The sequence below is a fragment of the Protopterus annectens genome, chromosome 3.part1 (genome assembly GCF_019279795.1).
Source record: "Protopterus annectens isolate FY-2018-M chromosome 3.part1, PAN1.0, whole genome shotgun sequence".
NCBI lineage: Eukaryota > Metazoa > Chordata > Ceratodontiformes > Protopteridae > Protopterus > Protopterus annectens.
Genome location: NC_056732.1, coordinates 1,234,627,758 through 1,234,642,650, shown reverse-complemented (window position 1 = coordinate 1,234,642,650; position 14,893 = coordinate 1,234,627,758). Strand labels below are relative to the sequence as shown.

The 14,893-nt window shown below is 41.4% G+C and overlaps 1 protein-coding gene across 1 annotated transcript in view; it reads right to left on the bottom strand.

Annotated features, from left to right (window-relative positions):
- The window catches only part of CPT1A (carnitine palmitoyltransferase 1A), an 849,468-nt gene that overhangs the window by 615,101 nt on the left and 219,474 nt on the right, over positions 1 to 14,893 (bottom strand). Inside the window, exon 3 of the mRNA XM_044067299.1 lies at positions 12,851 to 12,990. Coding sequence (XP_043923234.1) covers positions 12,851 to 12,990 — 140 coding nt within the window. The remainder of the gene's footprint in view (positions 1 to 12,850; positions 12,991 to 14,893) is intronic.

Below are 14,893 nucleotides of genomic sequence, written 5' to 3'. Positions count from 1 at the left end.
GACCAAATGGCAGTGACATGAACTGACTATGAATGCCCCTACTCAGAGGTGGAGAAACCTCCTGGACTATTTGGCTACCTTGATGTGCAGGTATGCATCCTGAAGCTCAAAAGAACATATCCAATTTCCTTCAAAATGACTAGGAAGAATGACATATCATGACTATCTAAAGGAGCTCATTTACAACCTGACTTAGTCCACTTACTCTGAGTACGAGAATGAGGTCTTCATTTACTCTGAGTACGAGCACGAGGTCTTCATTTACTCTGAGTACGAGGTCTTCACTTACTCTGAGTACGAGGTCTTCACTTACTCTGAGTACGAGGTCTTCACTTACTCTGAGTACGAGGTCTTCACTTACTCTTGAGTATGAGCATGAGATCTTTTATCTGAAACTAAAAAGAACCTCGAGTACAAGCCATGCCCTTTCTGCTTGGGTGGGACCTCTTGGATGGCTCTTTTTTGTAGTAGGTTCTGGGTCCCCAGATTTGCCACATTTCTTAGATGGGGTGGGATGAAAAGCAGGGGAAGTCACTTCCATTGGAAGGGGAAGGGTGGAACTGGAACAGCCTCTGCATACTATGCCCCTTTATCCACTTGGCATATGGGTTGGGTGTTAACATAATGATTAAGGTGATTACCTCACAGACACAAGATACTACTTTTGATTTGCATCTTTGAGGCAATCTAGCTAGGTTTAAAATAGCCCACAAAGGTAGATAGCCTAGAACTTACCTAAACCTTTATGTAACAGCCTCTCATGATGACTGGTGGAGGGAGAGACAACAACTTATTTCCTGCAGAGGGCAGGAGATGGGCATGACAGTCATTAACACACTTGAAGAGCACAGTTGCATGAATCATGCCGTTGTGTATTATTTGCAGAAGTGTGGTTTTGATAATATGAACTCTGTCCACAGGCAGGGCCACTCAGCAGACCAAAGTGTTTAGCATGCAGCCTATGAAGGTAATCAACTGACACTTGGTGAAACTCACTATTATTCTGGAAGATGGGAACAGTTCCAATAGCAAGTCCTGGGAAGTAATTAGACACTGCATTTTGGGGCCTACAAACAGACAGTAACCTACATAAGAAAAGAACCTGAAATGTTGGAGTCAGAGAGCTGCTGTGATTACGCACAGGTACTTAGTGAACACCACAGGAGTTGTGATGGATCCAAATGGCAATGATATGGACTATGACTGTCCCTTATTCAGAAGTGAAGAAACGTCCTGGACTTCTTGGCTATCTTGATGTGTAGGTATACATCCTGAAGGTCCACAGAATATATCCAATTTCCTTCAGACTGGCAAAGACGAATGAACAGTACTTTGAATATTCAAAAGGTCTCCTTTGTGACCTGATTTAGGCCACTTATGCTGAATATAGGCACAAGGTATTTTATCTTTGTTTGACACTAAAAAGTACCTTGAGTAAAAGGCATACACCTTCTGCTTGGGTGGGACTTCTTGGATGGTTCTTTTTTGTAGTAGGTTCTGGGCCCCCAGATTTGCCACATCTCTTAGATGGGGTGGATTGTAAAGGAGGGGAAGACAATGCCATTGGAAGGGCAAGGAAGGGACTGGAATAGCCTCTGCATATTATGTCCCTTTATCCACTTGGCATATGGGTTGGGAGTTGGCATAATGGTTAAGGTATTTAGCTCACAGACGCAAGGTACAGGATTTGATTCTTATCTTTGAGGGAAACTAGTTAGGCTTACAATGGCCCACAATAGCAGATAACCTAGAACTTGCCTATAAAGCTTCATGTGACAACCTCTCATGATGACTAGTGGTGGAAGAGACAACACCTAATTGCCTCCAGTGGGTAGCAGATGGGCATGGCTTTAGAGATTCCAACCAAGCCTCTGGAAGAACAATGGGGTCCCTAGTTATAATGTCAAAGCTCATCTCTTTGGAAGAGAGGTAGCTTTGCAAGTTAGTGTGTCCTGTAAAGCAACTCCCAGAACATCTGTAGCAGTTTTGAATGGGCCCTGGAAACACAAGTCATATGGGCTCCACTCCCTTCTAGAAAATGGACATTGTGAAACCTGAAACTTCAACTCAACCTTAGTAAGAGTACAGCCCTCACACTCCTGTTTTTCAAGCTCATCTTTTAGAGGTGATCTGAAGCCAAAGTTCTGCAAATGGGACATTTATACATTTAGTCTTAAAAGTGCTCTGCAAACTCAGTAAGACAGGGCCAGGAATAGCATCTGACACTGAGGCTTGTGACTGTCACTCTAGCTGAACCATCTACCACACTATGAGCCAATCCAATTTCCCAGTTAGTGATAGATAAAGCACTGGAAACTGCCAGCTGAGACTAAGTCTTGAGTTCTAGACTCAGCAGAGTAAAGGCATAACTGTCTAGTAGTGCCTTCTGGAATTGTGGCATGTATACTAGGTAGTTACGCACCTGCAGCCAAAAGGCAGAGAATAAAAACATCTGCTTCCTTAGTTTCTTCAGAGCATATGCCACTGAGTCCATGTTTGGCATATGAACAACCTGCACTCTGGTTTGGGAGCATTCTTAAGTGTAGCCAAAACAATGATAAGAGTTAACCACTGGGTTCTTTGTAACAGTATTTAGGCCAAAGGATGTTATTTGGGTCACTGTGCTACAAATGTCACCACATTTGTTTTTTTCCACACATTCTCTACCACCAATCTGACAACTCAAGAAGACTAGGGGACTGGAAGGCCTCTGCCAGCATGAGGTCTGACTCAGGAGTGTCTCGGCATCACTAAGCTTTATGATAAGCTGTAGTATCTCCCCAAGCTTGGGGTCATCAGGTAAAGTGACAGAATCAGCTTCCTGGTCATAGTCTACATCAGACATGGCAGATACTGTAGAAGAGTCGGTGGGCTTCCTCTTGCACTTGAACCTGTAGACTTCTCATCTCCCAGTGACCTTTCCTAATGAAAAAAAAAACAGCTAATGATTTTATAAATACAGTCATGTCTACTTGCCATAAATGTAGATGTTCGGCTGTCTGCATTGTTGCATTAAAACTTCTTGGAATTTCCTGCTGTGGAAGCCCTTTGCTGGTCCAAATACCAAAGATTTATGCTCCTCCCCTAGGCCCAGCAAACACCCTCCCTTCTGAAGTCAGGATGTTGGGGAATAAATGTTCCCAGAAGACTAGACTGAAGCCCCACTCTCCAAGCCGCAGGCCAAGAGCACAACCTGTCCACACTGTCCCCACCAAGCATGAGGCGACAGAGACCTTTTGGAAGCATCTAAACAAGAGGTAGCACACTATACAAAAGCACTTTACAATATAACAGGCAATTTTTTATCATGGAATTTTTACATAAATATTAGTAAGAACGAAACCTTGTTTAACTGCAGGTTCTATGGTACTTACTAGGCTAATGATATACGAGGATCTTCAGTAACCAGGCCTTGTATTCCCACTAACTAACTACAGTTACTTTAGTCCTTTCTAAACATTAATGAAATCAAGTGGGGTATATGCCTTACAGTTTACCCACCAGTTTAATAAAACCAATATAATTACACTCTTGTTAAATGACTTTATATATTCATTTAGCGCTTCACTTATTTTAAATACTTCTGAATGCATTTGTTTTATTTTTCCTCTAAATTACTGGAAGCCATCTCTTTTACCAAAGTTGAAACCTGAACTGTTTTTTTGCTGAACAGCTTTAAGATTCTACCCAGAGAGAGATTTTTTTTCTTCTTTTCTGGTTGATTTTATTTTATTTGACCGCTTTTGTTGACTGTGATAACTCTTTCTCAAAATGTCTTCTTTGCTGGCAGCCAAGCAATGTAATTACTACCTAATAATTTAATTTTACCAAAATGTTTAAATTTTACTGGCTATTTATAAGTTTCAGACTTCACAGTGGGAGGGCTCTAACCAATCCTATTGATCAGTGTGCAGCCATTTTGATTTCCAAAAAGTCTTGATCTCCAGAGATACCTAAAACATGTACAGTGCAATGAAAAAGTATTTGCCCCTTCCTGATTTCTTATTTCTTTGCATGTTTGTCACACTTAAAGGTTTCAGAGAATCAAATATATATTTTAGACAAAAATAACCCAAGTAAACACAAAATGCAGTTTTTAAGTGAAAATCATCTTTCTCAAGCAAGACCCTCAGTTCCACAAGTGGCACTAAGGTAGATTCTGTGTGAGCACAGGGGAGACATGAATGGCAACACTCTGTACTTAGTGTTGCCCACCTAGTGCAGACATCAGACAAATATGTGCAAAAAGGCGTCTACTTTGTCCAGAAATACAATTGAGGTGACCATCAAAAGCAGTAACTTTACCACTACGGACAGCTACTATTTGGAATACAGTGCATCCGATCTGTTTTCTGAATCTGCTTAGGAGTCATTATGGCATTATCCAGACCCTCCAGAACATGGAAAAGTTTATGCAAATCCCTTTGCCGTTTCATTTGTGAACTATAGTACTCTTATAAAAGAGCTGCTTTGTGAAGATGGCCTACCCCATGAGTGGAGCTATTTCTTTGGAAGGACCCAAAAGATGTAAGCAAGGCTGACTTTGGTTAAGCCTTGAACTTATTGAGCACTGCTAATAGCCCTCCAAGCAAGGGCAAACCTGCTAAAAGCCATCCAAGCAAGGGCAAACCAGGAGAACCACCTCACCCACAAGGCAGCCCTATATGACAAGGAAGGCTGCAACTGATGAAGAAGGTGAAATCATCGGACTCAAGAGACTTGGCTGACACAGATAGAGAATGCAACACAGTCCTCCTCTTCTTTTTAGACAAAGTACAGTTTTGTACCTACCATAAATGTAGATGTCCGAATTGGATAGCATCTGCAGTCATAACAACTGGGTTGTCCTGTCGTCAGGCAGCGGACTCAAAGTCCGACTTCACCCGACGTCATCTCTGTTGGACTTCGGGTATAAAAGCATCAGCCGACGCCATTTTCTTCAGTGTTTCTTGCCCCAGATGCCAGAAGCCCTATAGAAGGCTAAAAAATTTTGGATAGATGCCAATGTTTCCAAAAGATAGAGGTAAACACAAAAATAAGCATGTATGTACATAAACACAAACAAATACACCATGAAAGAAATCCCAGTACCACAGAGGGAAGGAGGTGACTGCAGATGCTATCCAATCGGACATCTACATTTATGGTAGGTACAAAACTGTACTATGTCCTTCATGGATGCATCTGCAGTCATAGCAACTGGGTAGAATACCATAGCCAACTAGGGAGGAGGATAAAGTAAATTATGGTGTGTTTAGGATCCCTTGCAGAACAGCAGTGGCAAACCCTGCTCGGATCTGGAATATAGAGGTAAATTATAATGCTTGGCAAATGTATGCACGGAGGTCCAAGTGCCTCAATAATGTCTTTGGTAAAGAAAGCTGTGGTAGTGGCTGTTGCCCTTGTAGAATGAGGTCTTATGTTCTGTGGAATTGGCTTTCCATGGAAGGAGTAACAGAATCGTATGCAATTTCCTATCCATTTGGAGATTGTCTGTTTGGAAATAGCTTTTCCTTCCCTTCCTGAAAAGTTGGTCAGTCTTTCTGCTATTTTTGTTCTGTCCAAGTAGTAGCGTAGCTGTCTATGTACATCCAAGGTATGCAGTATTCTTTCCCCTTTGTTTTGTGGGTTGGGAAAGAAGGTAGGCAGGTGGATTGCCTGGTTTAAAGACACTCTGGATACCACCTTAGGCATAAATGTAGGATTAGTCCTCATGGACACTCTATCTTGGTGGAAGATTAGAAAGGGTTGCACTGCCATTAAGGCCTGTAGTTCTGAAACCCTCCTTGCTGAAGTAATTGCCAGTAGGAAAGCAGTTTTCCATGACAGGTGTTGTAGGTCTGCTGTTGCTGCTGGTTCAAAGGTGATAGTGTCAATTTTTCTAGCACAAAGTTCAAGTCCCAAGCTGGCAATGGTGGTTTCCTTGGAGGTTTTACATTCTTGATTCCTCTGAGGAACTGCCTGAGCAAAGGGTGTGAAAAACAGGTAGAACAAAACTGTATTCTGATGCAATAGCTGAGGCATGAATCTTGATGGAGGAGTAGGACAGGCCTGAATGAAGTAGTTCCGCAAGATACACCAGAATGTTAGGCATATCTATGTTTGATACATCTTTTCCTCTTTCAGAGCTCCACATGACAAACCTTTTCCACTTCCCAGCATAATTCCTTCTAGTTGAAGACTTCAAGAATAATGTCTTTAACTCTTTGTGAAAGTTCTGTATTAGCAGCTGCTATGTGATGTTCCATGCAGTCAGTTGCAGCGTTTTAGGTTTGGATGCATGGTGCTGAAGTTGTTCTGAGTTAGCATCAAAGGCATCAGACATATTGTTCGAGACATGCTCCTCAGCAGTGGGTACCAATGCTGTCTTGGCCAGTTTGGAGCTATCAGGATTATTCTCCTCCTTGATTTTTAGTAGTACTTTGTGTATCAAGGGAAGAGGTGGGAATGCATATGCTGTTAGGCCTTTCCAGCTGAAGGAGCTGCAGTCCACTTTCCATGCTAGTGGGTGGAATGTCCTTGTGCAGAATTTTTTTTTTTTTTTTTTTTTTTTTGAGCTGGTGATTGAGAGGTGATGCGAATAGATCTATCTGAGGCATTGAGATGGTCTTGAAGATATCGGGTGCAGCTGCGGCATCCGATGTGGTCCTGCTTAACATATCTGCTAGAGAGTTTTCTTTTCCTGGCACAAATATTGCCTGTAACTGGATGTTGTAGCTGAGTGCCAGGGTCCACAGCTCCAAAGTCATTCTGCATAGGGGTAAGAATGAGTGCCTCCTGTTTGTTGATGTACCACATGACTGTGGTGTTGTCTGTCCTTATCATCAAGTGGTTCTCCTTGAGAAATGGTCTGAACTTTTGGATTGCCAGTTTTACTGCCAGCATTTCTTTTAGGTTTATGTGCAGGTGAAGTTGGTCCTGTGTCCACAAATTTGTCCACCATCCTAGGTCTGAAGCATCTGTTGTGATGGTCTGGCTTGGAAAGGGCAGGCCTGGGTTTGACTGGCATGCCTGAGCCCACCATAGGAACTCCTGTTTTAAGCATGGTATTAGTGGGATTTCCGTTTCTAGGCTGTGTCTGTGTTGGGACCATAAATTCTTTAGGTACCACTGTAGTTTTCTCATATGTAGTCTGGCAAATGGAACCAAGATTATGCATGATGCCATGAAACCCAAGGCCTGCAGTACCTTTCTTGCTGTTAACTTGTTCAGTTTTGTTAAAGAAGTAAAGAGGGAGTTCTTTTGTTTTTCTGTAGTTAGGAATGCCATTTGTCTTACTGTGTCCAATTCCGCTCCCAGGAAAGTCCTTGTCTGGGATGGTATCAGTCTTGACTTTTGTAAATTGACTGTGTATCCCAGTGCTTAAAGCAAGTAAATGACCCTTTGTAAATCTGTTGTCAGCTTGCTTTTGTTGTCTCCTTGTATCAGGCAGTCGTCCAGGTATGGATAAATTTGAATTCCTAGTCTGCAAATTACTGATGCCAGGCATTTTGTGAATACTCTTAGATAAGCCAAAGGGCAATGCTGAGAATTGATAGTGCTGTGATCCTGCAAGAAATCTGAGGGATCTCCTGCAGCCTGGTCGAATGGGGATGCAGGTATGCCTCCTTGAGATCTAGAGTTACCAGCCAACACTCCTTGCCCAGCATGGGAAGAAGTTGCTGTAGGGTCAGCATTTTGAATTTTGGGACAATGATGTAAGTATTCAGGGTGGACAGGTCTAGAATTGGTCTCCAACTTTTTTCCTTTCTTGGCACTAGGAATAGTCTGGAGTAGAACCCCTTTCCTTGCTCTGCTGTTGGCACTTTCTCCACAGCTCTCATGTTTGCTAACTCCATTATCTGTTGTAGAGCCTCTGTCTTTTGATTTGGAGGTAGATTTGGCATTCCTCTTTTGTCTGGTAAAGTGTGGAAGTGGAACCGTAACCTTGATCTATGGTAAATCCACTTGTCCTTTGTTATGTGGTGCCAGTTTTTGAAAATAAGGTTAGCTTTCCACCTAGAGGAGCTGCTATTTGTTCCTGGTAGGCGGGTTTAGGATTAAGTCACTGTGGCTGTGTTGATGTAGTGGCAGGTGTTGAGTCTGTGCCTCTGTTGTTACCTTGCCACTGTCGCCTCTGTAGGCACCTCCTCTGGATTGGTTTCTGCCTCTGGCTATTCCTGACCCTTTGAGGTCTTGTGGAGTCAGGAAAGGACCAATTTTTGGCAGGCCAGTTCCTGCTAAACCTTGGGGTTGAACCTGCAAGAAATCTTTAACTGTCTGGACTGATTTTGCCTTTTCTTCCATTTTCTTCATAACCTGTTGGGCAGGTGTACCAAACAAACTTGTTTTATCCATAGGAGCATCTAGCAATTTAGATTTAACATGATCCGGTAAAGCTTGCTCCTTTAGCCATGCATGCCTTCTAATTACAGTGCCAGTCATGGCTGATCTAAATGAAGCCTCCAGTGCATCATAGCCACATTTTAAAGAATGGTTACTAACTTGCTGTATGTTATTTACCATTTCTAATACATATTTCTTATCAAGAGATTCATCAGTGGTTAGCTTTTAGTTAACTGATCAAGCATAAACTCTTGGTATTGTATCATGTGAAACTGACAGTTTAAAGCTCTAGCTGAGAGAGTGGCTGAAGTGTAAACCTTTACCCCATCTGTCTAATGACCTCAGAAGGAACAGGGTTTTAGCTAACTGCCTTGGGACCCTGGGAAATAGTTTCGGGTCTGCAAGAGGGGCCTTGTAAAGGTGGTGATGAGTATCTGGCACCCTGTAAAATCTGTCTGGTTTGGCAGGGAAAGAAAGCAGACATCATTGAAAGCATCATCCACCACAGAGAGAACAGGAGGTATAGCTAAGGGCCTGTGCTGTGGAAGGTAAAGGTCCTAAGTCTTTTCTGGAGTCTGAAAAATGTTGCTGCCATAATGGATTCTTCAGCATCAGAATCTTCAAAATTGGAGAAAGGAGCCTCTGGCTGGTCAGTTATGTCTGATTCATCAGCAGAATCATCAGAGGACACTGGCTCATGGGGCTCTGCCCTAGGTCTCTTCTCTGGGGCTGAGAGGCCCTGTCTGGGTGAGATTGAGATCCTCTAATTAATGAAATTAAATCTTCTGCCAAAGTAAGCATTTGAGAACTGGAAGAGGGCCTGGTTGAGGGGGCACTGTTTTAGTAGTCTTGGCTGCTTTAGCCCTGGCGAAGGCCTTGGACATGGCGGTGTCTGATAAGTCTAAAATTTCTGAGTAAGAGTGTTAGCAGGGACCTCAGTTGTAGAGATAGATTCAGCTGTATTTTGATCGACCTTTTGCGTTTTTGCAGTCTTTGTCTTTTCTTTTTTGGCAGAATAAATCAGAACCGAAAACTGTTCTGCAAGGCAGGCAGTAAGAGTGGAAATCTTTATGAGGCAATTATTAACTTTTTCTGACATCGGCTGAGGCAAGAAAGAGTCGCAAGAAAGACTGAAAAATGGCCGGCTGATGCTTTGTCCAACAGAGATGACGTGACTGAAGGGCTGCCTGACGACAGGACAACCCAGTTGTTATGACTGCAGATGCATCCATGAAGGACATCCAAGAAGCCAAGAACTAGAAGTGGCTGAGGGGTATGAAAGAAATCTTCCACTGTGGTTAGTTTCTGCTTCTTCTTTTAAATGTCCTGATTCAGACCCTATGAGACCTGCTCAAAGAGAAATCACACCAAATATGAGGAATCAGAACATCCTGCTTGAGCTCTTTAAGGGTAATGAGGTTAAGCTAAAATATTCAGCACAGGCACAGTCCTAAGCCTGCTGCTCTAGCCACAAAATCAGAAGGGTAAAGATACAGTAGGCCACAAGAAGATGTGGAAAGGGTCTTTACCACACCCTCTTTGACTGAATGGGACTCGCGTGGCAGTCTGGCTATAGTTCCCTATATGGATTTCAATCAATATAGATAAGGAAATGCATTCCACTCTTTTTGTATAATCAATGATGGGTTTTGCTCAATGCCTTCTAGGGCTCCATCTGTCATGTTAGCACTGCAGACAGCAGTGATTCATGTGCACCTAAAATACTGTCAAACATTTAATACATACCATATGGCATATACATAAAAAGCAGAAAAATGTTTAGTTATAGGATAACAAAATTTCACCTTGCTACCATATCCATAGCAACTGTTTGTTCAGCATTTGCACTCTGTATATTATAGGTTACTCTAAGGGGATTTAATCTTGGCATACAGGTGCCTTATTAAGACCTGCGGTGGTGGTGCTGCGGTAGCGTTGTCACCTCACAGTAAGACGCTGTCCGGTTCGATTCTCAGCTAGAGCGTCTTCGTGGAGACATGCGCGTGAATGCGCATCTTCGTTGAAGGTTGTGCGTCAGGGCTGGTAACTCGGCACGTAAAAATCAACTACCAATCATTAGCGGACCGGAGCTCCGCTGTGGCGACCCCTAACCTGGAAAAGCTGAAAGACACAACAACAACAACAACATACAGGTGCCTTATTGACAAGCTATTTGTTTCTATGACTGGAATTATTTTTTGTCTCAGAGTGTCAGTACCAGAATTTATTTGCTGACTGCTACAAATAGTTTTAATTAAAGGAGTAAAGATAAAAATGCGCCTGAGAGTATGCAGAATTTGAAAACACTCACTCAGGTATTTAACAGGCATCAAGTTCACAGTGTTTCAAAATTAGGTTAGATGACTTACTCAGTGAGTGGGTATACCACTGTCAAAGGACAGAATCCAGACGGTTGTCGAGTCTGTGCTACTAGTATTTACTGCAGCTCTGTGAAACTACTTTGACAGGGAAATAAATAAAAGGACTGCATTTTATTCTCCTTCATTTATCTGAAAGTTTTTGCTTTTTTTACTTACTGGCAATCAGTCTCTTTACTGATTGACAGACCAGTACCTACAGGGATCCAACAGATTTGTTACACTGTTTAATTAAATGAATGTCTGTATTAAACTGAACTGGTAAATACTATATTATTACTTGATCTAAAATATAGCTGTATGTACTTAAAGGGACATCTGCATGTTTCCTATGGGTCTACATCAAAATAATGTTTTAGTATTAGACAGTGAACAGTCCAATTACTGACAACAGTTGGGAACAAGTATTTTCAAAACAACAAAGAAAGGAATTGTTAATCTGAGAAAGTAAGTGGAAAATGAACAATATGACTTCAATGTTATAAAGCACAAAAAGATTTACAAGTCTTACACAGTACAGAAAGAGCAACAAAGACAAGAATTATCAAGCCTGTTAAGGCTGGATCAGCTCAACTCAGTCTCTGTATCCGAAAGTGAGCAGGCATCTTAGGTAGCTGTAGTCAAGTTATGTCCAATAACATCAGCTACTAATATAATGTTATTAAAGAAAAAAAAAAGGCCTGAAGTGCCCCATTACAAAACGCAGTATTATACAGACTAAGTCCTCCATGAAATAACGGAAATAGTTAACTACTTCTAACACTGATAATGGACAAGGAGGACTGACATTGTGGCTCTGTCTGGACTGATATTATTAAAACTCATGGAAGTAATATTCTAATACTATTAATTAGACAATGCAAAATACCAATCCTCACTTATTTACATACCGCCTCAGATACAAAGCAAAGTGCTTTCTCTTTTTACTGAAACTAAGGTTATTGGGGGACAGCAAGTAGAACAAAAAGAGAGAACAAATGCATTTATAATTTCATTTCATAGATTTCATGGATATTTGAAGGCTACTGAGTGTTATGACCATTAACGCCTTGTCAGTACCCTTCCCCAAACTGGACTTCTTTCTCCAGGAGGACCATAACATTCAACACCAGTGTAAATTTGTGGATACCCATCTAGTCATCTAGGTTATATTTAAGGAAGATAGAGAGTTAAATAGCCAATTGTGCATGAGAGTATACACAGTCACACTGTTTAACCAATGATGGATTTAAACTCCCTACTTACATAGTTAAGCAAACTGCTGTGGTGGTGCTGCGGTAGCATTGTCGCCTCACAGTAAGACGTTGTCCTGTTCGATTCTCAGCTAGAGCGTCTTCTGTGTGGAGACATGCGTGAATGGGCATACCTTCGTTGAAGGTTGTGCATCAGGGCCAGCAACTTGGCACGTAAAAATCTATTGCCAATCATTAGTGGACCGGAGTTCCACTGTGGCAACCCCTAACCGGGAAAAGTCGAAAGACACAACAACAAGAGAGTTACACTGCTTAACATGCAGGGGGAGTTTATTCCAGAGGTTTGGAAGGTGCTGGGTTATAATTCTGTCTCACCACTGTTTCATTTAACTGTTGGTTAAGATTTAGGTCCCTGGTTGAAGTACTGGTGGAACCACTGGACATGCACAGATCAGGAAAAACAGCCTAAAAACAGCAATAGAGATTTCCCCTTAAAAGTCTGTACACTGTATAAAGGGAGACAGCTCAAGGACTTGTAGGTTTGTGATCTTGTTGTTATATTTACTATTTTTCACCTGATGATTCATTTTATTCTGTGCTCTGTGCTTACCTTCACAATGATGTTGGCTCAGGCCACTGTGAACCTACTCTATAAATTGCACCTTCCTTAATGTCCTTGAATGTTACTAATATTCAACGTGTGCTACCTTTACTTATTCATTATCTATACTAAACTGTCTCTGTGACAGCATTTATTACTTCTTGACTGTTTCTAAGTTTTTCATACCTGAAAAAAAAAAAAAAAAAGAACAGCCTGCAATAGTCACTTTCTTCCTACTTAATACTGGCTCACTGTCAAGCCAAATCTCTGATTTTCCTCTAGATAAAAAAAAAATACCTTGCCATCAGTACTCCAATAAGTAAAGAATTTAATGTTATTCATTAGCAGCTTACCATGTTGGAATGCGTTGGGTGATTCTAGCTATAAGTCCTAAGGAAGGATCCATTCGCGTATTCATTGTTGAAATGACACCAACAACTACAAACAGCCAGCTGGATGGACTTGCTGGATAAACTCCCGTAATAATCCCATTCTGCAATAAAATAAATTAAACCAGAGAGCTTAACTACTAGGTTTTCTCAAACCAAGCAAACGTATACATTGTTGTAAAAAGCTACCACATGATACAGCCATAACACCCTACATACTGCTCTCTAAACCTTGGAAGATGTGCAAATGTGCTATGACAATCGGTCATTTGATGAAAACCGCAGAAAACAAAGCAAGCTACCATGTATTCTTAAGCTTAAGGTAATAAAATATGTATACGTGTAAACTGCAAAGGAAAGCAAAAAGTACAGGGTGAAATTAATGAAACCGATAAAACTGCACAGCTGGTACACCGCTATACAGTGCTGATAACAAGTCAAGCAAATGCTCTGCATGTCAGAGTACGCTGACCACGCAGGATCAGAGACAGAACAGTAAAGTAACTACACTGTTTTTATGTGTATACGGTCACTTGGTTTTGATCATACATTACAGTTTTTAAGCGGAGTTAAGAGCGGGCTAACTTCCAGAGAAAAACAACAAAATCAAAGTAATACAACACCATAAAACAAGACAAAAAAAACAGCTGGTCTACTTCATGAGAAAGGGCAAGCATTCATCTGCAGTGTTGCTGAATACTGAATGACACGGAACTTGGGATCCAGAAGGTCAGCCTGTTTGGGCCAAGGACTGGTCACTCTATGCTTGCTCCTTGGTAGGGAACAAGAAATACTGTCAAAATCTGACTTCCTAATTCAGGTGGATGGAGACGGCTGGAACAAGCATGCAAAGAAGTATTCACGCATTATTGAGTAGCACACCTGTATGCAAATCAGACTATGACCTAATCAGAAATCCCCATATGTTACATATTGTCAACCGGCTTTTCATGCCCGCCTCACAAAAAAAATCTTATTTCTATACCCCATTGTCCTCATATACTAATTGCCCCTGGGAAAGTACAACTTTGTAAAACTGTGCTATATTTCCTCCTATAATAGTGTGTTCTGGAATGTCCAATAAGGAAAGCCACTAGCTCCCTGTAGTCAGTTTGCTGTATCAGGACTCTCAATAGTACACTGAGGTTTGAATCTCCTCCCTCTCTTCTAAGCTTCTATGACCTTATGGTATGCAATAAAGATCAGGAATATGAGGACTTGCCACACACTGGGGGTGCACAGGGGAAGCACCTCAACAAAAAAAAAATGTTTTGTGTGTTTTGTGAGACTTATGGAGTGCCACAGACATTTCAGTTTCAAGTAATTGTGTGTCAGTTGGAAATGCACTTGACTAACCGCAAATCCAGAGGACTTACCAACACTGAGCCATTCAAAGTTAGGTAGAGAGTAACTGGAAATAATAAACAATGAGTGGGACAAATTGGGTTAGAATACCAGTACCAACACAGTCAGTAAAATGACAGCAACATATCAAAAAAGGGAACATGCTCAAAGTAGCATGTATATTGGTACAATGAGAAAAACTGGAGATTAATGGGAATATGTCTGAATATGATACTGTCTGACCTGAGGCTAGTGAAGGAACACTGAGTCAGGAGAAATTGTACTTAAAACATCATTCTACATCAAAAAGATGTAAAATATCTACCATAGATCTCAAAAGAAAAGATGTAGCTTAATAAGACTGCCTTCAGAAGACATGAGGATAAACGGAACAAGAAAGGCAGGAGTTACGAATGAGAGTAAACAGAAAAAAGCAGGGAGAATCAGAAAAGCAAACTGATGTAGCAGTTACTAATCTGCAAAAGAGGAAAACAGAATTCATGGAGGTAGTATCAACATTAACCAAAGTAGAAGTCCACCTGGGAACAATAATATCTGACAAATTAATTGCAAGTGGCTAGAAAGTACCAACTCTGAGATCACACCACAGTGGAGGAAATGGCAAAGTCCAGAAAACGGCCCAGTGATTTTTTTTTTCCTCCC